We start from the raw sequence: 25,186 nt of genomic DNA, 5'->3' as shown, positions 1-25,186 counted from the left end.
ACTTAACTTTCCTAATTGCTATATGTTATGACAATGATAATTTGAAATATTTAACATGTATTAAGATCTTAACTTTATTTTGTCTTCTTGACTCATTTACAGTCCAGCTGTATCTTTCAACACACCACTGTTAAGTATCATAGAAAAACTGCAACCAAAAGATTGTATAAAGTAGTTGTTATATTCCTCCATCATTTTTCTGGGTGGATTTAGCCCAAGGGCCTAACATTATTCTGCTGTTTCCACAGATCCTTCATATGGCTGCAAGGAAACATCTTTAAAAGAACGACTGCAATTTTCCTTCAAAATTAAGCTTCAAATTGATTAGGGTCATCAGCAAGGTCTTCAGGCTCCATTAGTTTTTAAACTACAGCTGAATTTTTACTTGTCATTCCTAAAACTTTTTATTCTGTATGATTTTACTGGAAATGAGAAGAAAAACATTTACAAATACATAGTTATGCCTGAATTCATCAGGCTTCACAGAATTTTACACCAGTCACCTCCACTTCGAATTTCCAGGGCCCTAAGTACAGTCCTAGGAGGCCTCATATCTTACTTTAGGCCATTCAAGAACTATTTATCAAAAATATAGATGAAAAATAGTACTTTTACAGTTCATAGGCAATAGTGAAATAACCTTCTGCAGAAGATTTCCCATGTGACTGTGACCTGTTCAATTTAATAATCTAAAAGGTATGGTAACGCAGATTGCCACAGCCTGTGCAGCTAACCTTGCTAATGTCCTCACAGCACTCTGTCAGCTCTAACAGAAAGGCTGGAAGAGCGCCCAAGGAAGGTATCCAGTAGCTAATACAAAGCTTCTCACAACTCTATGAAAACTCAACCTTGCCAAAGCAAGAATTCTGTACTTAATGTGCCAAAATATAATCTTACAGCACTAAAATGGGTTCTGGAAGGAGCCGAGAGTCCATGAACACTCCACCACTTGGAATGGGGGTCAGGAACATTGCAGGGGTCTGGGTGATGCAGCCTCCCTGTTTCTTCACTCCTCCTTTCTCAAGTATTCTGTACCTCCACAGGGCTACCAGAGTGCTGGATATGGACTGCCAGGAGCAGCCCCACCTCTGCTGGATGCAGAAATGGTAGAGCTTTACAAATAAAACACCAGAGTGGCAAACGAGGCCATCCTGGCTGCTGGGATGGCCCAGCTCCATCTCTTAACCCAGTCAAAGCAGACAGACAACTGTGCTCCAAAGCAACCTACTTTGCTTGTGCTTATGCCCAAAGCCAAATTTGCCTATTATGAAAATGGAAGGTGACACAATAACACAAAACAGTTTGAGTCAGAGAAATGTACACTGCAGTGCTCAATTATGCTGGGTGAATTAAGGACTGTGTTACAGATTTAATTCCCGCCCCTTTTTGCAAGTCCAGATAGATCTTTTGGTATCAAAAATTCCATTTAAAATTATTTGAAGATCTTATTGCTCAACAACTGAATTAATTCAGCTCATAGTTTTATCATTTGAGAAGAACAAGCACAAGCCATTTTGTAAGAACCTGGTTTTCATGTTCTGGGGGGACAGAAAGGGACAAGGAATTATCTTTACACCTGGTTTTCTTCCTGTCTAATTTCCCTGCACAGCACTAACTCCAGCCACATTTGGAGAGCCCAATCTGATGCTCTTACTGAAGTCAAGCAGAGTCTGTTCTGCACTGCACAGTAACATAGATTCCAAATGGTGGTTGTTTACTGGTTCTACAAACCGTACTGTCAACCAAAAGGCAGAATGTTTTACCAACTTTCTTTACCCATTCATAATATTGTACCCACTTCCCAAGTTAAAGACTGCTAGTTTTCAGCATGCCAAATCCTCATTTTGATCCAAATTCCTTACAAATACTAGACCCTACAGCCATTTTTGAAAGCACCAGTGATAAGTATCAGTATCTTCACACTGATGTTAAATCAAATACTATCATTCCTAAACACAAGCTATTCTTTTTGCACTCTACAGCTGTAAATGCTATCCAATTATACACCTTCATTCCACAAAATACTTTCCACTGATAAAGAACTCTTGACATACAGAACAGTTATGCTTCTATTTACATACCTAACTTGATTCAACTTCCCTTCCACAATTCTTATTTAGCAAAGGCTATCCAAATGTTTAGAATAGGCCACTAACTCTGCTTCTTTACAGGTTCTTAACTTTTGGAACAAAGCATAACAGTGTGCCTACTAGTTATGATCTTGCTTCTGTCATATCAGGTTAACAAGTCTGAGCCCTTGATTTGGATCTCCATGTTAGGCTGATTTTATACTAAATAACTGAACAGAAAATTACATTGCTTAAACTAGTATTCTTTGAATGTTATGTCAAAGTTAGCCCTTACCAGAGATATGCAAGAGAAAGAAGTCAGATTTCAGAGACTGTTGGAGAGAACTTCAGCAGTCTGATACAAGACCAGTTCTACCACTCAGAATTACCTGTGATTCATGACTGAACAGACAGGCCAAACCTTCCAAAGGTACCATAGTGTTAATGAAACCACTGGCCTGTTCTCAACAGAAGTCATGAATCTTCTGAATACCTTCTTAGGTTTATGAGGTTGGGCATCCAAATATCAAAACACACAAGATTAGAGACCATTTTAAAATATATAATCTGCATTCAGCAGTTGCCTATACAAGCAATCCTCTTGTAAGCACTTAGCTCATTCTTTATGGAGCAGTGTGGAATAGGAGTGTGACAAACTTCCTGAGGCAAAGCTCTGTTGTTTGCCATCTCTGTGACACAGAAAGGTCACAGGTTTCACATTTAACAGTACCACAAAAGAAGGCTCTTTCCCTAAAATCTTTGTACCATGAAATCATAGAGACACAAACTTACTGTAAGGTGTTGTATCGGTAGGGTCAGGAGGTGGGAAGTTTTCTGTGAAGTTGACATTACACAAGTCTGTACTACAGCAGCAGAAGCGGTATGTTCCATTCTGAATCAAGGAAGGGGTGGTTGTAACTATACACTCTTCAAAGTGACACTCCTGTGGGTCTCCTATATGAGACCAGCAACCTGTAAAAAGAAGCAAATGACAGATTATTTTTTTTAAGTAAGCATCAAATTAGTTCTGACTGGATAAACACTCCTACAGAAATCCATACATTATTTAATTAAACATTACACTCCTACAGAAATCCATACATTACTTAAATAAATATTACAGAGTGGGGTGAAAACAGTTATCATAATTTGCTTGTCTGACTTTACTTTTAAACCAAAACCTGAAGAACTTTGGAACTCTCCATAGCCGAAGAGAAGAAAATGTGAGCAGGGTTGAATGCCAACATCAGAGAGGTCCAGTTATTGCCTTAATATGATAAAACCTGAATTTCTGAGTCTTCTAAGCAGAAGTATGCCATTCCCCATCTCTCTGATACCACAGACCACATCACCACTCTCTGGTCCACAGTCTAAATGAATTGTGACCTAGTAACTTCCTTAGGCCACAAAATTGCATCTACAGCTTGGTGCTTCTTGCATAATTTTCAAAATTCTGCCCTTCCTCATTGTCAGCATCACTGGGCTTTTCTACAGGATCACAACTTACTGCCTGGTTAATACCAGGTCCTTTGTCCCTGAAGCAACTGTTTGTTCCAAAGTGGGGTCAAAAGCAGCTAAATGTCATTTATCCACAAATACCTGGAAAGGAAAGAGGCAGCAGTGGGGCAGAGGTGAGCAGTCAGGCTCCTCCCTTCCCCAGACTGCCAGATCAAACAGGAATCATGGACTACAACTCCACAGGCTGTTTGTAAATACCATCTGCATTTTCATCCAGCCTTATACTACAGAGCAGAGTCCCTGAGAATGGTAATCAAAACACATCTCCAGAAACTGCAAAGCCCTTCACCCCTCCTACCTTCATTCTCTCCACAGAACAGCACTGAATTACAGTACTGATATGTGAACTATAGCTGCAATTTCCTTCATAAACAAACATCTAATCAATATGAATATACACTTTTTACTTAATAAGACACTTACTGTTAAAGTTATCATTGCATCAATACACATACTGAAATTCAAGAAAGCCATCTTCCTCTGGACATCCTATGTAACAAGAAATCTGAATGCTTCTTTCAACTGTACATTGATGTCTTTTAGAAGTCTCTTTTAGAAGTCATTCATTTCAAACAAACTTTCTGTTTACATTTAAAATTGTTAAATGGGAAGTTTAAAATTAGGCTTTCCAAAAATGTACAAGAAGCCTAGATTTGCAGCTGTGTATCTTTGTATCAGCCAGATCACAAAGAAGTGAAATAAGTAACAAAACTACTGCAGTAAACCTGAACTGTTACATACCTTGTTTGACAAGATGTATGTCTCCTTCTCGTGTTTTTTCCCAAAGTCCATAGCAGGTACTGCCTTTCAGGCACAAAATTGTGCCGTTCTCCTGGGAGATTCGGCTCTCACTGATTCCATGGTCCTGCTGATAGGGGTCTTTAAATGCACACAGCCGCTCCTCACTCTGTGTAGCTTTAGACAAAGAGAGAAAAATAACTTTTGTCAGTGATTCTATGCATAAAATATTAACTTTAATAAAAAGATGATTGAGGTCTTCTGAAAAGATGCATTCAAAAAAAGCTAGATGTGTAACTACAAGGCATTTAGATACTATTCAGAAGTATAGCTCAGCAAACATCCAATCACAGTAAGAATTTGTACTGCATATTTCAACAACTAGTCTTCATCCAGTTCTTTAACTCCCATCAAAGCATTGGCAGCAAAAAGATGCAAGATGAAGTCGACTGGTCTTTTGGGAAAACCGGATTTTGAACTTAAAGTAAAATTATAGCATATGTAATTGTGAATTATTAAAGGTACTGTATAAAATATCTCCTCACAGATAGTTTATTTCTTTGATCACTCTTCAGCACTGGCCCCAAAGAAGCCATGCTTCAGCAAGGCAGACTTAGTGCAAAAACACTGCTTCACTCTGTCACCAGTGTGGGTGATTGGCTAAGAAAAACCAAGAGACTTGGATACACGTATCTCACTTCTAAGGCTGTTACTATTCATTTTACTGTTTATTGGGAGTCAAAATTTGTAATTCTTTTATGCTGAGACAACCATAAATTGCTGCACTTTTCAGGCCAGCATTCTGTCAGTGCTTCCCCATTTATTCTGTGGCAGCAGCAAACAAAATAGCCCAACTTGGCTGATTTTTCTACTGGTCTGGTAGAGTGTGTGTGATCAGTTGAGCTGCATGTCAGCTCACTGGGGCTAAAATTCTCAGCTGAGGGGAAGGAACTTCTTAAACCAGTGTAATTCAATCACTTGCAGCCCCACACACTCCAAGAACATGGCTGGCAGTCTATGCTGCTCACCCACCTCTCTGAACTCTGGTCAGTGCTAACACTTCACATCTGGTACTGCAGTTCTGCAGTGATAAATACATTTGTTATGAAGCAGTGACTTACTTGATATTCAGAAAGTCAGTCACCTAAATTTCATATCCAATTTTTTTAAATCACTCTGAGCAGAGTTAGTCAAGTTACTGAGTACAAAAAGGTCACACATTAACAGCCAGCACAGGCTGCCTCCAGCAGAACTTGCCAGTTGCACGCTGTAGTTTTATTCTCAGAACAGCTGAGTATGCCAGGCGTGAAGCATCTGTCCTGCATTCTCTGCTCCGTGACATGGGGCTGGCCAAGAAACAGCGTATAAAAGGACAGGACCCCACTGCCGTAAGGGAACTGGATCTGACTAACTTTTGGAAAATTCAAAGAAGAAAAAACTGTCACAGAATTACAATTTTCAAGACATAATGGCGCGGAAGTATACAGCCTTGTGAAATAGGACATATCTGCTCTGAGGGACAGTAGGAAGGTTTTAAAACCTGTTGCATATGAAAGCTGAGTGGGGCTAAGGCCATCCAAGATCTGGCTGTTTACAAAATGCTCAAATTGCTGCAAGATAAGCCCTTTCATAACTTGCCTTTGTGAAAAATTAATTTAAAAGAACAGAATTTATGAAACAGCCACACAAATCCGTTTCCTTATTTAAAAAGAAAAGTAATTCCAGGAAAGTGCACTTCGATAATACCTCAATATGTTAAAAACAAACAAACAAAAAAAACCCCACCTTTGAACCCATAACTAACAGAAGAAGAAAAAAGACCAAAACAAACCAAAACCTTTTGAGTTTGCCTTGGATGCAGAAAAAGAATAATAACATGTATCATGTCTGTGCTTCATTGACTGAGACAGTTTTAATTGCTTACTTTTCAGGTCTCTCAGTCTTTCTATAAAACTTCTAGGATCAAGGTTGAGAGGTACAAATGTGAGAAAATACTCAAAAAAAGAGAAGCTATTAAGAGTCATTCTAGATGCTGTCCAACCATACATATACTATAGAAAAAAACAAAGTAACTACCAAAGGTTTTTCTGATTTAAAAAGACTGCATTGCCCTATAAGAATACCTGCAGAGGGGAGGATGGGGCAAGCATGGGAAAATACAACACAGAGATAGCAACCTGAATGTCTATCAATTTTCTTGCAAAGTAATAAAAACACGAGTTAACTTGACACAATTTAATGTCAGATGATCTCAGTGGGAAACTTTTCCAACAAAAAATAAAGGTTACTCATCCAACAACTAGAGTTTTCATGCTGATCACTGCACATTCCTGCTTCGATAATAACTTGGAGAAGCACAGCCCCTGTGGGAGCAGTACCCATTGCAATACTCTGCTGACCCCTGGCCCTTCCCTGATGGCACAGAACATCTGGAGAACAGGGGACATGGAACAAAAGCTACTTTATTTTTCTCTGTGGCCTCTGTATGCTCATTGTTGAAGCTGAAGTGCCGAAGAAAATTGGGTAGGGCATTCGGATGTACAGAAACCATCTTGCAGAACAACACAATAGATGAGCTGCTGCAGTTACTGCTCATGATTTCACTACATTCCTGCTCTGGGATTTCTTTCTTCCTGGCACTGGAAACTAGTCAGATTCAAAAACTTTTAGTACTGGAATACTTCTGGGTCAGGTCTTGAAAGCAGCCTCTACCCTAGGTGAGTATGCTTGTATGCCTTAACCCTGCCCAAAAAAAGTACTACAAAATACTAGTACAAAAATCACACAAAAGTGCTGGGGTCCCTCTTCATAAGCTGACCTATTTCAACAGAAACACTCGTCAAGGTAAAACGTTGCTCATTTGGATTTCCACATGTTCCACATGGATGACGTTGTTTGGCAGTTTTCAGTCACCATGGGAACCACCAGGTTTGCAGAGTGCATTCAGAGCTGAAACACATCTCCCTGTCCCTTGGCAGCTGTGCACCTGCAATGTTTGAGGGCAGCCACTAACACCCCCTCTGTAGCAGCTTAGCTGGAAACAATTCCAAAGCTGCCTCTCCATGCTTGGAGATATTCAAAAACCATCTAGATATGCTCCCAGCAGCTCTTGGTTACCCTGCCTCAGCAAGGAGTTGGACAAGATGACCCCCAAAACCTCAACCATTCTGCAATTCACGCATGTCTCTGAGTACTCAATGTGCAGCAAACAAGATGCAAAAATTATTTCTCAGCTGGGCTACTTGCTCTTTTTTGTCTCCAAGGCAGGTGAGATGGTAGGGTAGGACTAGAACTACTGGATTCTCTTGTTTGTCTTCAGTTCAAATAGATCCAAACAGACCCAAGGAAATACCTTAATGTTAAGATCTTCATTAAACAAGAGCAATTAAAATAAATAACTTATCCTTTGAAGACTGAGGCTCCTGAACTGCTCTATTTGATACATCCAGTTCACTTGCTACCTGTCAGAAACACGAAGGGCAAAGTCCCTGCAGACGTGTGCAGATATTAGGGGGCCATGAGCAGTTCACTGTACAGTGCTCTTTTCCTTACAGATTTCACAGACCCAAGATGCACCAGCAGTGTATCCTCAAATCAGCAAAATGAAGAAGCCATTTACAGATCAAGCCATGCAGTGTATCTGCCCAGACATGAAATGTCCCAGCATACAAATACAACCAAGACCTAGCACCAAAGTAAGTGGCAGCATAGGTTTCAGAGGACACACAGGACATGGCTGAAGTCATCCTTTAAAATTCTGAATTTACCTTTATAAGGCAAATTTCGTAGTAAGCTCTGTTTGTTCATCACATAGAACTCATCAGACATTCAGATCTTTACTAATTAACCCTTTAATGAAATTTCACGAGAGATTTTGAAATAAATAAATGGCAACTGAATGCCTGTCATACACCACCAAAAAATTTGCTCAACAGATAGGCTGACACTGAAGAGGACAAAAAATAAAACTTAAAACAACAAATTATGAAGAACTTATAATGAAACGTCAATTTTCCATTCCTCTTGTATTTGCATACCAGACAAACTATGTCAAAATAATTCAACAGAAATAATAAAATGAATTCAAGCTTCTGTTCTCTCATCCTGCAGAGATTTCTAACAAAGACAAGAGGGGAAGGCACCATTCCCAGAAGTTCAACCAAGGGAAAAACCAACAAGAGCACAGCAAGCTCTTCAATTCCCTATCATAAACCAGAAAAAAAATCAAACCTCAAAATGAGTTTTGCTGCTCTCCAGCCCATTTTACACCTCTACGTATACAAAAATGCACTTTTATATACAGCCTCAGAAACAAACATAAGTGGTATTTGAATTGAATATGGGTTCTCCAGGCAGTCATCTAAGAAACACTAAATGTTCTCAGCTTTCCTGCTTGGCTGCCACTACCGGTGAGTCTGATCACCGCACGCACTTGTAACAGACTTCACCCGAATCAGACTGTGAAAAAACCTGTTGTCATATTCCAGGAGGAGAATGGGTACATAGCCTACAATAAATGACTTTCCTGGAATCACAAAGGAACTGGGAATTGCCAATTGTTTCCCAAGTCCATCCTGTGGCTCATACATACTGTCACAGTGTTCCGGAGGCATAGAGTTCATCCCCATACCACTACACAGCCCTGAGAAAGAGGACCAGGGCTTCAAGAATTTTCTTCTGGCATACTGCTCAGGTTTTTATGTGATTTACTGTCTTAGAATTAGTCAGTTCTACTGTCAACAAAAAAAGATCTGAACGTTATCATAGAAAAAACTGCTATATAGGTTTTTTTCAATATTTTCTCCCTGTAATCATGATGTTATTTCCACCTGCTCAGAAACTGAGAACTGATTCACACTGATAAGTGAATTCTGTCTGTTCACTACAAAAACACCCTGAGATGTTTACTATTTGAGTATTTGCCTTTCTTCCCCCACTAAAGATGTTTCTGAACAGCAAAGATCAGAAGAAAATTACAAATGCATCTACCATGTCGGAAATGGTGCACAGGACTAACACACAATTCATCCATACTAGGATGAGTTTAAACAAATGAACACGCCGCTGCTGGTTTTAATATAGCAATTCTTTCATGATCACTGCATGTTCTAGGAAAACAACTACTGAAAACAATGAAAGAGAAATACCAAAAGTTACAGGAATCCAACTGCAAATCCTTAGAACATGAGTCATGTTTTCACTAATAGCATCGGAAGTCACTTCCATTAGTACTTAACTGATGCTTCCTGACCTGCATCTATTCAATGCAGTACATAGAATTCACGTCAAGTGCAAAGTGAAGGGGAAACGAACAGAAAGACTCAAATGTTACTCGAATGCTACTCCACAGTCTAACCATTGGGAATAAAGACAAATAAATAAAACACATGCCACTCTATGATTAATGCCAGGCAAAACATTTTGTGACTCAATAGTCACAAGTAAAAGAACGTGAGAACAGTCTGACTGAAGACAAACCTGCACGCAATCTACAAGAACAGACCTGCTGGCATCACAGACCACACACAGGGGCACCATGTTGGTAATTACATCAACTGCCTTTAAGTCCATATACGTGACAACTTAAAAAAAGGCGAAAAAAAAAAAAAGGTTTCTGAGCATTTGTTTGCCTGTAATGGGATTTCTTTAAATACAGGCCACCACACTTTCAACTGGGAATCTCAGTAGGCTGCAACAGATTTGTTTCCTAAGATTTGACATTTTTTCTGTAACTTGCCCTTTCAATTAGTGAGATTTTCATCAGAACAGCCATAGACACAAAACCTGTTTTATTTTGGCCCTGTCAGCTTTCTGTGGAGCTCTTTTATTTACACAATAGGGAGAAACATCATTGCCCTCGAGACAGGGTTATGAGATAGCTTGCATTATGAAGACACATGCTATTATAAGGAAGGTATGTATCAGGAAGATCCTCTGAGTGTATCTTTTCAAATACTGATAGCTGAATTCTGGTGTGATGTACAGAGAAACAGAATCTTGAAGAAATCATCACTTAGTAAAAACTCTAATGTTGCTTTTTTTATCTTTTTCTCCTCAGAGGCTTTAATTACAAATATTTCTAAATGTTCTAAATGTGTATCCACTTATATTAAAATATATCCTAAGCAGATGTCTTTTGAAGGAAGTCATGCTTCTTCAGACAGACCACCCTCAATACTAACTTAGAGTGGGAGGGAATAAAGCTAAACTACTGGTAATCTTCCACGTTATTTATACTTCCAGTATTCTGTTTTGTAGTATGTTTGATCAACTGAACAGGAGGGCTCTGCATTGACTGGTCAGAAAAACAAATGAATTGTCTGCCTAAGGATTAGGCATGAGGACATGAAGGTCTAAACCAACCTGAAATGGGCTGGACACTTTCTGAGCAGGAGGTCAGGAGCAGCACAGCACAACACAAAGCCAGGGAATGTTTGGTCAGGCAGGCTGCACAGCCTAAAGCTTTACAACAAACTCCCATATCCAAAGTCCTCCAGATGGGCTCCCAAACACAACCACTGGACTAATATTTTAAAGATGTGTAGATGAAATAATGGAAATTTGCACAAGAGAATACAGCAGAACTTCTAGGAAAGAGGCAGGAAAGTAAAAAATGCTTCAGAAATTTACATCTGTGGTAAATTTACATATTTTCCTCTCCTCCTAAGAAAAAGAGGGGAAATAAAAACCATCATAATCATTAACTATGTTACAGGACTTTAAATGTACCTGATGTACCTCAAGATATAATGTAAAATATATTTTGACAATAAATCCTTTACAGTTTATACTGGATGTTAAAATCTGGAATAATCTGTTCACAGTGCTGCATGTCCTTAGCTTTCATTGATGAAAATTATTTTGGTTTTGTCTGCTTTTGCTGACTAACATCACAGTTTCAAATGCTGGCAATTACACAGAGCCAGGCTTTGATTGAGAACTAGTGCCAGAACTACAACAAATGCTAGCACTGATACCCATTTCAAAGTGATTGGCTGCACATGCAGATGACAAAATAACTTATGTTCACTACAAGGTCCTTTGGCCTCAAAACAGACTAGAAAATTCAAGTGTCTTTTTTCTGTACATGGATATACGTGGTCTTTCCTTCTCAATCCAGCCTTCGAGCAAGCAGGCAAATTTGAAATACGTTTTATTTTTTTGCTTTCTAACACAGTGTTGTGGTTTGATCAAGGCTGATCAGTGGAGCTTTTTCCTGTTGAGTGTTCTTTAGCAGCCCTTGGGTATCTTGGTGTTGCAGCTTCATTCTGAAGAAACAGTGGTCTGCTAGCACTAAGTGCAACAGAGCCAGACCATGTGGCAGCTGTTATTGAGTCATGCTGTGCAAAAGGTTCACATTCTGCTTTCCACTCAGGCACTGCTGTCTCACATCGCTGTGGTACATAGTCCATGGCTTCCTCTGGGACCAGCTGACCATCCTGCCACAACCTCACTGGCTCCTGGCTACCAACATGTACCCCCCTGCTGCCTTACATTAGTATTATATACCTCTGAGCAGACGCATCTGCCATACCAGGAATGTCACTAATTGGAATTAATGGAAATAGTGATGTATGGAGAGGCCAAAAAGTAAATTGTCAACTCAAACTCTGTACTGAAGGCCTTGTTCTCCTTTTACCCAAATTTACTCTCAAAGGAAGTGTTGCCTTAGAAGAACTCAGCTTATGCAAGAGAAGCCACGCAGCAAAGAACCAGGATGGCAGAGATTTATTGCTAGCAGCTGACAAATTATGTAGCTCCCAAACGCTGCCAGATTTTATGAAAAAATACCTGAGTTTATTGCCAATAAACCATGTCACTGACTTATTTCTGCAACTTTCTAAATGTTTCTGAGGACCACCAGACCAGCTTGTTGTGCAAACTTCATGTAAACCAGACATTACCACAGATGCAAAATTTTATCCATCTAGTGAAGAGCGCAAGATATGGTGGTAAGAAAGCTAGCAACACCTGTGTTTGGGGTCAAATCAAAGAATATCAAATGAATTTGAACAGTTAATACAGCTTTACATCAAGAGGCTGAGCATTTTTCAGCTGATATGGGAAGAGATTCAAGCTGAATCTGTAATGAGGATATTGACTCAGCCAGGGTCAGAGAAGGACAAACTGCAGAATTAAACCCAAGTGTCCTGAAGTCTCAACTACAGCCATAGCAAGTTGACCTTTGACTACTTGGGCCACTAATCAGAGCTTCCTCCACCTTAAATTATCCCCTCCACAATGCATACAACTAAACAAAAAAAAAGAATCTACTTCTCACAGTGACTCAGAGTTTTCCTTAACATTGTTGTATAGCTGTGTTCAGCAGGTACACACTTTGGACATTTGTTTTCATTGTAAAAGTCTGTCTAGTTCAGCAGGTTTCTCTCTTCCATCTTTTTCCCCCTCTGCTAAACTCCCACTGATTTTTAACAAGACAGAATTAAAACAAAAGGCACATACCAAAAAGGTAGTGGGAAAAGGTTATCAATCTGACCAATATGGAATTCCTAAACAACATGCTAGCTGTGAAAAAACCCCTCTGGTATGTTAAAAAACCTGTCACAGTATCTTAGTTCAGTGATTACACAAGACTGAGGACATTTTATCACACAACTTGGCACTTAAGAAACAATTAAAGGCTTTATAGCAAGAGAGTGCAGGAGGTTTCTTGGTGTTGTAAAAACAGTAAAATGTCATGGCATTTTAGCATTCACTTCATTAAGCTTTAAAATACTCATCTTTTTCATCAAACTTCAACTTAGAGCCATTTCTAAAAACTTTGTCATTTAATATTAAAGCAAATCCAGTCAGTGCATCCAATATGGAAACACAAGGGTCCAAGCACATTCAAAGTCTTCTGAAAACCGTGTTAAGCTCCAATACTCAAAAGTAGATGCAGAGTAGTATAAAATGTGATGAAACCATTAAATACCATAAAAATGTCAAATCACAGAATATGTTTAACACTCACTTAAGGGAGAATCTAATCTACTCATCTAAATACATTAGTGGAGGACAAAGCATAAAAAAATTATCCTCAACTTCAAATGCTTTTGTTATTTTTAAAAAATCTTAGAACTTCCATGAAATTAATAAAGTTGAAGATGATGATTTTCTGTGAGGATTCACATGGCAAAAAGCACCCTTGTGGCTTCAAATCACATTGACTGGTTTGCACTGCCTTCTTGTCTCAAGACGAAATGATTTTTGCTTATTTTACTCCATGAGCAAACAGGAATTCCAGTCTTTACACATAGTTGAATCACCTCAGAGACAATTTACTCACAGACTCACAACACAGAGCGAAAAAAATTTCAATGGAAAGTATTTTGCAAGTCAGCTTTAAGTAAACCCTCCCACTTTATTCAAGAATTACTCCAATTACACACACTAAAGGTTGTTTAAACCCAGATTTCTAGAAAAGCACAGGGAAGAGAGTAGCTGGCCTTCACTGACTCAGCAGGATTTTAGACATGCATCTTCGCAAGGTCTCCTAGAAAAATACCAGTCTACTTAATCTGAAAGAGTGACTAAACGATAAGATTTAAACAAGTCTAGCATTTTCCCAATATTTTTTAAATATATTTTTTCACTTCCTAAATGACTCTGTCTCCATTGAAAGAAAAAAATAAGTAAGTTCATGTTACTGTTTAGCAATTAGGTCAGAACAGAAATCACCACAGCCTTAGTCACACATAATCTTTTCCAGTGGCCAGTGTCTATTCATGGAACTGAAAAAGCCTGAATTCTTTATCTTTGCCCTAGACTGGAGTTCAGGGATTTTTTTCTGGGTATGAGCGTCTGGCTTTTGTTTATCTGGGCTGTCAAAGTAAAGTATCTGCATGGAATAACACAGGAAACTCTGCAGCGAAAGTAAAGTAAAGCAAACTAATGATGTGGTATTTACCCCCCAAACTCAGATATAACAGACTTCCCACAGCAAAATTGCTTATTTCAGACTCTTCTTTACATTCTCTGAAAAAGATCTGCTACTTGGTAATCCCCTAACACGTGTAATGTAGTCACTTTTCTACCTAGCAGGGATGCCATTTCTACTGCAGGTATTACTGAAACACTTTCTGGAGAACTTTTCAGTACCTTAAATCTGGGAAGAGATAGAACCCATACAGCCTGTATCTTCCAGCATATTACAACAATTTTTCCTATAAACATTTTCAGGACGCTTACACTACTGTGAATATACTGAAACATTCAAAAACTGGCAAACATTCTTCAACCTGAATCTACAAGGAAATTAAGCTCTGGAATCATCAGTAATATTCTGTCCTCAGACAGAAGCATAATCTATTTGGCTTTGAAATCTTAAAGCCTGAAGAAAATGACAAGAACAGCAAAAGGCAGAAACGAGCTTCTACCCTGAGATGCTTCACAAGGGTTTGAGGCTTCTCACCTTTCCAGAACTCCTCACAGAACACATGTTTAAGTTCAAAAACGTCTCAAGCCTTTTTCTTCAAGACATTTATTAGCGTGCCACAGAATAGCCCACAAACCATTGTTATGTTGAGCCAAGAACATGGTCAGCATGAGAGCTCCCCAGGCACCTCAGCACAGGCAGCGCAAGGTGAACGCCAGCTCGTGCAGAGGGCAGATTATCAAAGACCTGTAAGAGATTGTGGGCTGCTACAGGAACTTACTTCAAACGCTCCTACTTTGTGTTCCTTAACTTAGAGCAGGAATGGAAAGAACTGTCAGCTAAAGGTATTTATGGTGTTTGTTGAACTGGTCAAAACCAGAAAATATTGACTTTTGCTTCTGTTAGATTCAAGGTTATCAGCCCATTGAACAGAGGTCGCTGTTCATATATTTCTTGATGTTACAGTGCTTAAATTGTTAGAAATTTATGGGCACAGCACTGAAGTATTTAAAATCAACTCATAAATTTTCTTTATGCATTTATTCTTTTCCATTTAAATTTTTGTTGTACTAAAACCAACTTTGCTGGCTAAGAAGGTGATATAGGCAAAGTTTTACAGACTTTGTATAGTCAGAAAAAAATCAGTGTCTAGTCAAGACAAGCTCTTCACTAACTTTTGATTTCTAAACTTATGCAGTTAAAAAGGGCATGGTTGGTACATGCAGACAAGCCCAGGTTACTGAATACCCTTGTTTCAAGGACTGGCTTTCACATACTGAAGTACATCACACCAAGGAAACAAACTTCTGGGGAGACAAGGAAACAACAACAACAAAAATTAAACACAAGAAGATTGTTTTTAATTATCATTGTTGATGCTAGTGACAGGAAACATGCAAAAGGGCACTCCTAAAATAGACACTCAAGGAAAAGACTGTGATCAACATCAATGCTTAACATTTTGCATTGCACACCTGAGAATGATGGCTAGAGCTATGCTCAAAAGACCATCTGAACTCCTCACCCTATACATATACTTCAGGTAGCACAGGTTAAAACATCTCATAAGACTCAGCAGAAGTGTGAGCAGAAAACATCAGGTTCTTCAGGTCTCAAGCCAGCCTAATCCACCCACCAGCTGCTGTAGGGGTGAGCACAGAGCCAGACTGTGTGGGGGCTGCCCCACACACACTGCAGCTCTCTATCACAGACAAGATCAGCATTTCAGTCCAGAAGAGTTTGAACTTTTTCCAATTCAGACCTACTTAAAGGGCAGGAAATAAGCACAAACAGCATCTTGGCATTTGGGACTAGTAAGGAAGGAACAACCCCAAATCTCATTATGACAACTGAAAAAACCACAACAGCATAGAGGCTTTACAATGACAGAATTTACCAGTAAAGAGGTGGTTTCCTCTGTTTTCACTTTTAAAGACTTTAGTCTTTCGACACCACAAAGTGTTATATACATTTATTACAAGAACCTTGAACAACTATTACTTAGTTGACTTGGTGTCTTTTGAAACAAAACTGTGATCAAATACTTCATTAGCCTGTACTGAGAACATTTTCACTTATGACTGGGGACATAGTTCAGTAGTGAACACAGAGGTGCTGGGTTGATGCTTAGGCTCATTAATCTTAGAGGCCTTTTCCAACCTGAACAATCCTATGATTCTGTGAACTGATAAATTTTTCTCTTTAATTTGAACTAGAAACATTAGAAAGCAATAAAACTTGCAACAAACATTTAAATAGCATCTTTAAACAAATTTGGATCAGGTTTATTACCTCATGTACTTATTTCCTAGCAAACTGGCTCTAATTTATGAAAATTAAAGTGTAACATTAAAAAAACCTCATGCTTGCACACACATTATTTATGTTTTTTAATAAAAAAATATATGGTTGCACAGATTACTGCATATTTTAAATAATCCATATGTACCTACAAAGCAGGTTTTCTATTCTTTTTAACAGATTTGTATAAAGGAAAACTTATTTGCAATCTCCCTGTAAATAAGAGATCCTGATCTGAGCTTGAATTACTTGACAGGGTGATAAGCCAGATAAGGACAATTTCTGGTGATTAAAATACAAATCCCTTCAGTGTTAAATGAATTTAAGCTCAGTATTTTGCTAAGCAGTTTTAGGACAGACATGTCTTTCATTTTTTCCCTTTAAACATAAACACAGGTATCAAAAAAGGGAAAAACCCAGAAAATACACAACTCATAACCTGAATATGTGTTTTAGAGTCTTAAGGCAAGATATAATTTATTCTACAATATTCACTAAACACATTTACAGGATCAGACAGGTTTTCAGAATCTCTGAGACAAACTAAGACTGCAATCAAAGGATTAGCAAACCAGCTGCCTATGTGCCATTACAGCTGATTATCATAGACTGTAGACAGCTAGCTTACTTGGAAAGTGCTTTCAGGAATACTCCATTGTTGCCAGAAAGAAGGGTATAGAAGGATAACGTGATAATAACTCGTTATTTTATTTATTAGACATAAAAAGGGAACTGATGTATTTGGAATTGCATGAGGTTTTAGAAAATCTTGTTATAAACTACATTTACAGTAACACCTGATAAAATAAAGAACGGGAGGCTTACTAAACACTACCATTCAGAGCTAAGGATGCCATGCAGTAGAGATTTGACTTTTCAGACTTCTCCTCCAATCTCACTAAAAACTAAACCAATACCAAAATTCATCTTATCATGAGACCTTACTACCTTATACATGCTAGAATAAAATCACGGAAAGAGAAAAAATGGAACAAGTTGGAAGTTGCAGGGTTATCTTCAAAATGTTTTCAAGTATCTTTTCAGTTCATGTGTAGAAAAAACTGTGAAAGAGAAACTTCCAAGAGCCCTCAATAAAAAACTGTCCTTGATATTAAATAGTCCTTTAATAGTTTGCTATGCCCAAATATTTTTCCCTCACTAAGGCTATGAGAAAGAAGTATTGTTTTTAGTGAAGACAGCTTCTACTAAACAGGAAAGCAGCAGAACTCAGCATATTTAAAAAGATACTGATGTGTTTACAGCATTGCTTACAAAAAAAAAGGAAGTGTCTTTAGTTTTCTGGTGACACTAGTAACCAACTTACTTCGTCCCTCAGGTTGGTGGTAAAAAAAGTAATAATGTTAGCAGAGTAGAGCTGTGTATCTCTATCAGAAGTATGGACACGGCATTCTTCTTGCTGCATATGGTTTACTTTGACTAACACTGACTTTAGTCTATTTAATTTGAAATTATATATTAAATTCTAAGATTCCTGTACAGGGAGAAAAACAGGATCATCTTGATCACAGTATCTAAGTATTGATAGGGCTTCTATATCTTAGAAGAGAAAGCCAAAGTCAGATTTTCACAGCCAGTCAAAAGAGGACAGACTGCCTGGGGGGAACTACAGAAGTATAAATATGCACCAGTTATTCAAAGCACAGCCTTCCAGAAAGCTTTTAGATTAAATAGATTATTCCTTCCTACTTGCTTCTTCTTTAGTTTGTCTTTTCTCCCTCACCTTCTGGGGATTTAAAGGTCTTTGAACATTCTGTGTCGGAGATAAGATGAAACAACAGCCACTCAGAGTTTTTAAATGCTCTGTCTGAATGAGGCAGAGTAGTTAAAGAAAAGCAGCTTACCACAGTTTTATCCTCAGCTTCTTTGTTTACAACATGGTTACTCTCGAGATCTTGCTTGCTGTCTCTATCCCATAATACTGAAAGGTAAACCTCTCAGGTTTGCAAGCTTTTTTCAGTCTTACACTCTTATATACATAAAATCTCTCTTCCCTATCCTTTCATCCAAGTAAAGATGTCTCAGAAGGTCTAAACACAAGTTCATCTACACTGCCTGTGTCTTCTTTATTTTTAAAAGCTGTACTTTCCATTACACCTTTTTTTATAAATCACAGTTGTACATCATTGAAGACAATGAGGATGAGAAAACAGGATATACTATGATTGATGTGGGGTTTAATGTTACCCAGTCACTGTATTATTATTCAGGGACCAGAAAACACTAACAGGAATTAAATGAAGAAGATCCCAACAACAGAATCTGTTAGATCTCACAGAGGAAATATAAAAGGAGCTAAAGCTCAGCTTCATTAATCCTTTCCCCCTGGCCCCCTGCCTCTAATTAGTGTGTTGTAAGTGCTCTCTGAGAACACTGGACCATAAGGATGCACAACACAGGTACCAACACTAAATTGAAAGTAAAATAATGAAAATGTTGGCAAATAAATAAGTCTCTTCTCTGTGAAGAGAAGAACAGAACACAAAACGCAAAGACAAAAATCCAAGCTGGGTCATCTTTGTAGAGTAATAGCAAAGGAAAATGAAGAAAATCCAACAAAGGAAATGTGCAATTGTTACCATCTGACAATAAACCAGTGACCACCAGTTACAGAGGAAAAGGAGCATTCCATGGATCAAAAAAAGAGGAATTAATTCAGTCATGTCTGAGCTTTCTCTACCTAATAAGCAGAAAAACACCATTCCCTTCAGCTGAAGGTCTCTTGGTTCAATACAAAGCCAAATGAGGAAGCATAGGAGAAATGTAAATAAAGTTCTAAACAAAAATAATTGGTTTTTTCTGTACATGAAAATCAAGTTTCAGGATATTTTCAACACTACAGAAAAATGTTAACAGGACATGACAATTCTCAAGCTTTGCAAAAATGCTAACTTGTAACTGAAAACACAAAGTAAGTACAATGAAATTCAGCAATGTCTGAACACACTGAGTAGCTTACTCATAAAATACCATCATTAGATTAGTAGTATTTGGACTTAAAAAGCTACTGAAACAGCGAGTGCAGAATCTGTCCCACGACATATAACGTTCCAGGTAGCTTTTAAACCATCACAGAAGTGATTATTATGTACCTTTCCACCTCCCCGTTGCACCCCTGAAGCAGTGAGGTTCTCTCTCTTGCTATTCCTCCCCTTGATGTTTAACCTCGTTGTATATTACCTTTCAAAGTCCCACCACATTCAGTTCCCCACTGATTTTTTTTTCAATCTGCTTATCATTTCTGTGCCTGCTCCTCCCCTGGTGCACTTGAGAGCAGCTGCCAGTTTCTCTCTTAAGCACCACGACACCTTTTCTAGGTCACTCTATACATACAGCACAGTTCCTGTGAGCAGCTGCCAAGTCACCGTCACTCTCACCTGATTTTATCCAAGCTTGTGCAGATATTATTTTCCACCACAACGTAAATCCACAATGAAGAAATTAGTTCCTCTTTTTAAAACCATTTAAGAAGTATCAGCAAAACCCCCACACTAACAGAGCATTAAGTTGACACGACACATGGCTCCATTGTGACTGTCTTTGGCATTCTTCAGCCTGTGACCTGGCCTCCACACTTCTTTTTTGCCCTGAATCATTTCACTGTGTCTTTATTCTGATTTTTAATAAACTGAGACAGGATCCAACTCAGGCTTTCATCCAAATACATATCAAAAACAATAAATAAGAAAGATAAAATCCATCCCGGTTACTATTATGTTGCCTGTTACCACAAAGTTCATATCAAAGTCCCTATTCAGGAGAAGCAATCTGTTCTCTCATTTTATGGGATAACTCATGTAACTCCACAATCTGAGGGAGGGAAGGTGAGGACTTTCCAGAGATCTCTGTGGGCCCTGGTAAATTGACTGGCACAAGCAGCTACTGTGGAAGATTCTCTTGGTGACCCTGGGTGAGGCTGCCAGCCAAACCCACACACTGACTGGCAGGAACTGAGGCTGATAGGCATTCACCAGTGGATGGGCACAGCACTGCACTAACAATGACAGCAGAGGGGATTTAACCACTGGTTTGTTCCTACCCACACAAAAAGCAGTCCCTTTCTTAACTCTGTGTCAGCTCCATAACCTAGAGACACCAGATGCTAAAACAAGGGAAATTCTTTCTTACAAACTCTGCCCTCCTCTCCCACTGATCATAAAACATTGTTCACTTGCAATTTGCAATCAAATTTGATAGAAAAACAAAGACCTCATGGATACTCATTTCTCCAGAGTTCAAAGAAAGCATGCTGGGTAGAGGCAAGTGGCACCAGAACCACTCCAATGGAAAGAAAAGGTGCGCAAGAGATTAGGCACAAGAGATTTTACAGCCAAAGGGAAGGTTACTTAGAAGTGCCTCCTACTTAATCTCATCACAGCAGCTCTCAGAGGACCTCTGGCAAACACAGTGCTCCCAGTGTGGCCAGAACTTTTCCCATCATCAGATCTAGTCCACATTTCTCACTTCCATAACTTTTTCGGCATACACATGTAACCAGGTACACTTTACTTAAATTGTACTGAAGTTGAGTTCCGGACAAGTGCCAAATGGCAGTGTTAGAGGCAAATACCATGTCAGAGTGGAAGCTGAGAAACACTGCAGAGGTCTCTGCTCCTTCTCAACAGAGCCAACAGCTTCCCAACCAAGACCAGTTGCAATGGAACAGGGAGGTAACGGAAGAAGAGCCACATGCAATGTCTTGCTGTGTTTTAATCTAGGCTCAGCCATGCACTCCTCACAGTAGCGTCTGTTTTTAAAGCATTTCAAACAACTGAATCCTATGGGATCAACACACACACATCCTCATCACCTGCTTAAGCACACACTTACATTAATCCTACACTGGCACAAGCAGCATCTTAAAAGAATGAAGAATTTTATCTATTAAAACCCAAAACTTACAGTTGGCAGTAGGACGAACAGAGCAGACATTCTTTTCATTTCATACAGTTTTCTTGACACGCATAAATTGATTTAAAAGATTACACTCCAGACACCATTTAAAGCTAAATGAATCTGAGGCTGACAATTTTTATTTTCTTAAGCTTTACTTTTTATATGGGTTCAAAGAAAGTAAGTATTGAAAAACATCACTGCAAGCATCACTATAGCAACTGCAGCTCTTGAAACTTCCTTGATGCAACACACTCAGATTCCAGATGGAACAAAATGCCATGTCTATCTTGCTTTTCTAAGGAGCCTCTCTTTCCTACAAAGCCTCCAAAGACTAGCAGGGACATCTGCTACAGAAGTTGCTTTTGCAAAGACCACACAGACTTGGATAAATTCACCTATTTTCACAGTTCTGAAATAAAATAAAGCAGTCAATATCCACACCCAAATGCCTGCAGGAAATGTCACTAGAACAAGAAAAGAGTTATGCAAGGTATTTATTTGAGTCCCTTTACAACCCAAGGGTTGACCTCATTAAAGTCAGAGGCAGTTTTGCCACATATTTCAGCAGAGCCAGAATTCCACATTTACAGATTTCTCTGGTAGCCCAGCTCTTTGACTCACCATGCTGCAACCAGAGTATTTTGTAACATTTCATTACATCTGCTGCAAACCAATTCTGCCTAACGACCTGGGTGCAATTCGCAGAAAAGGCTGTGTATCCTTGAATCAGTATCTTAGAAAAGACTAATAGCAATAATATGTTTCTTTAAAGTATTATGAAGACTGTAAACAGATCCAGGGCTGTTTTACCTCTAGGGAAAGACAGAAGACTGGAGTAAAGGTACCACTGGCTTATCTTTTTTAAGCTGCCATCCAGGGGTAAATAACAGACAATTATGTATTTTGTTCATTGGTTCCACCATTCTGCATGAAATTCAATGTTATGCAAGCAAGAAAAAACAAAATATCATTTCAGATGCCAGTACAAACTATAACTGCCATTATAATATTCAAGTAAAAATCAGAACACCATCAGAATGCATCAGTTCTCCACTGTATTCCTGTTGCCAAAACCATGTGGAATAAATGGGAATTCTAACAGATTCTCTGGTTCGAATCTTATTCTGAAAAATAATTATCAAGACATTTGCCAGGCTCTGGTCTAATCCATTTTTTGAGTTTGAAGACACCCCTCAGCTGCAAGGTGAACTTCTGATATTTATTGCATGCCAAATGAAGGCCCTGGGCAGGACTGTGGTGTTGGAAAGATGAACAATTCACCATTGCTAATGGCAGGCACAGATGCCAGCATTTATAGGGGCTTGCAGGCCACCATGTTCAAATGGCAATATGGTCGTGTACCAGTAACGTCGTTATGCCCTGGAGATTCAGCCCTTTGTCCTCCAGTTCACATAAATGAAAACAAGTGTTAATACATCAAAGAATACTGTCTGTAGTTCTTATCACAAGTTTCTGCTATAGCTGACAGATGGCTCAGTTCTTATGAGTGGAAGAAAAAACATTTCCTAGCAGACACCAAATATTTGTGCTTCCTTGGCACACCTCTCAAAGAACTCAAGTGCAGGAAAACGGGGACAGTAAGAATTCTCCTTCTGAAAGGAAAATAAATAATAGAGGGAAAAATACAGGTCATGAAATTAATTCATATTGTGCAGATATCTATACTTCTCTTCTAGAGCCCTGGGCATAACATTCATAACAACCTCAGCTGCCAATTCACTGGAGACCCTAAAAAATCCATCTATTGCAGTGAGGGATCTGACAGTCACTAGTGGGGGAAATACAATAAAAAGATTTAAGTTACCACTGTCATTTGACAAATGTGTAAGTAGCAACTTAAATTCTTTTTCTTCAAAAATAACTTTTCATTTTTAAAATCATAAATGAGGGAGAGTCTACAATTTCTGATGAATATCTTACGTATGGAGTTCAGGTCTGAGAAAAAGTTCGAGCAGTATCAATATCTAACCTGCAAGCAATGAAGAGAAACTACCATCAACTGCAATAACAACTGAAAATATTTCTTAAATGGTTCTCTAAATTCTTAATCCAAATATCTAACCAGAAAATATTTTCTAAATTACATACATAGCTTTAGATACTAAATGCAAACCCAGACATGCAAATTTGATTACACATTTCTGACATTCTATCAAGGCACAGAAAAACCACATATACTTGTCTGCTTAACCTTAACTAGAGATGGTTCTGCTCGTAATTACTCAGAATCTTTAAAACTTTTTTTTTGTGACCTAAGTAAGTTCAAGGAGATCACCTTTCACTTGTGCATATTTTCTGGGGAAAAAGGTAAAACTTCAATGAAATTACTTCCTTCTAACTATCTCAACTACTTTTAAGCACAAAGATGGCATGCAGGGTCTATGGCTGTAGAGTTCCCACATCTCAAAATTTGGCTCTAAGAACATGCAGCATTATTCAGACCATGTCAAGGAAAGCTACAGCCTTCTAAATTTGCAAATAGATACATCTTTCACATCTGTGTCAAAATATGTCATTGTCAAGCTTGGGGGGAAAAAACCCAAATGCTTCTATGAGGTTTTTAAGTTTGTTTTTCACCCATTCTACCATTACCAAACAAATAAGCTGCAGTGGTCAGTTACACTTTTCTTACACACTATTATCAATACCTGTGTACTATTAACATAGTAAATGTTCAAATCAACTTATCTTTTCCAACTGAGGGGGGAAAATCTGAGTTTTCTGCTTGGTCAGCAATATTTCCAATATTTTTTGCTTTCGACAGTGTTGTTTTAAATACTTGCAGAACAGCCATTTCTTGAAAAAGAAATCTACAGAAAGTAATAGCCATTGGTAGGTCCTCCTCTCTCTCATGCTACACCCCTAAACATTAAACCAGTGTTTTATGAGGAATTGTAAATCAACTCCCTCTAAGCTCAAGTACCAACTATATGTCAATACTTGTGTATGAACTCAGTGCACACTCCTCTCTACACACATAAGATTTACTAGCAGAAGAAAACCACTACACTGACTTAACATCAGTTTGTGGAATCCTTACAGTAATTCTAAATCCCTGTGAGAAAAAAAAAAAGAACAGAAAAAAGCAGCACATTTTCTTTCATACAACTTATCTGCATTGTAAAACAAACGTTGGTTTAAAGCTAACTGTAACCACTCAGCAGCACTGCCCCTTGCACTGCCCTGCTCCCAGAAAATGATTAACACCACCGTATGGAACAGGCTGCTTCCCTCCTTCATAATCAACCCTGCTAAGTTTTCAGACAATATAGGACTATTCAGATCCCCATCCTGGCCTGCTTCTTTATGTCTCTATTAACTGACCTGCAGCTGTACAAACAGCCGTGTTTCACCAGCATACAGTCTCCTTTACTACAATTTATCTCATTCAATAGCATTTCTTTAAGCTCAAGTAAGTCCAATGTCTGAAAAACAGTAACAAATACCTTCAAGACATACTCCCTAGTCTACAAAATGATACATACAGGTCCCAAACAGTAAATTGCATGACAGTCTGTCTACCGCATCTCCACAAAGGGCTTTTCTGAAATCACAAGTCCTGTGGAGTCTGAGGGGCCATGTGTTAGTTTTATGAATATTCTGACTCATTATCAGGTTCTGTTCTCAAAACAGAAAACAGCACTGTATAAGCCTTGCCAGTACAACCATCAACAAAAGCCACCATTTATTTCTTCAGGTAGAGGAGGTTTCTCCAGCTGTGCTAAGAATGCCATCATCTTCCTAAATA

The 25,186-nt window shown here is 38.6% G+C and overlaps 1 protein-coding gene across 2 annotated transcripts in view; it reads right to left on the bottom strand.

The window, feature by feature from the left end:
• BMPR2 (bone morphogenetic protein receptor type 2) overlaps nt 1-25,186 on the bottom strand; it is a 105,990-nt gene that overhangs the window by 49,502 nt on the left and 31,302 nt on the right. For both annotated transcript variants that reach the window (XM_083865466.1, XM_083865467.1), the window contains exons 2-3: nt 4,329-4,502; nt 2,862-3,041 (exon numbers count right to left, since the gene is read on the bottom strand). In XM_083865466.1, the coding sequence (XP_083721592.1) occupies nt 2,862-3,041; nt 4,329-4,502 (354 nt within the window). The remainder of the gene's footprint in view (nt 1-2,861; nt 3,042-4,328; nt 4,503-25,186) is intronic.

The sequence above is a fragment of the Zosterops lateralis genome, assembly GCF_965231275.1.
Source record: "Zosterops lateralis genome assembly, chromosome: 7".
NCBI classification, from domain to species: domain Eukaryota; kingdom Metazoa; phylum Chordata; class Aves; order Passeriformes; family Zosteropidae; genus Zosterops; species Zosterops lateralis.
Note: the sequence above shows the minus strand (reverse complement) of the source record. Positions and strands in the feature narration are given on the sequence as shown.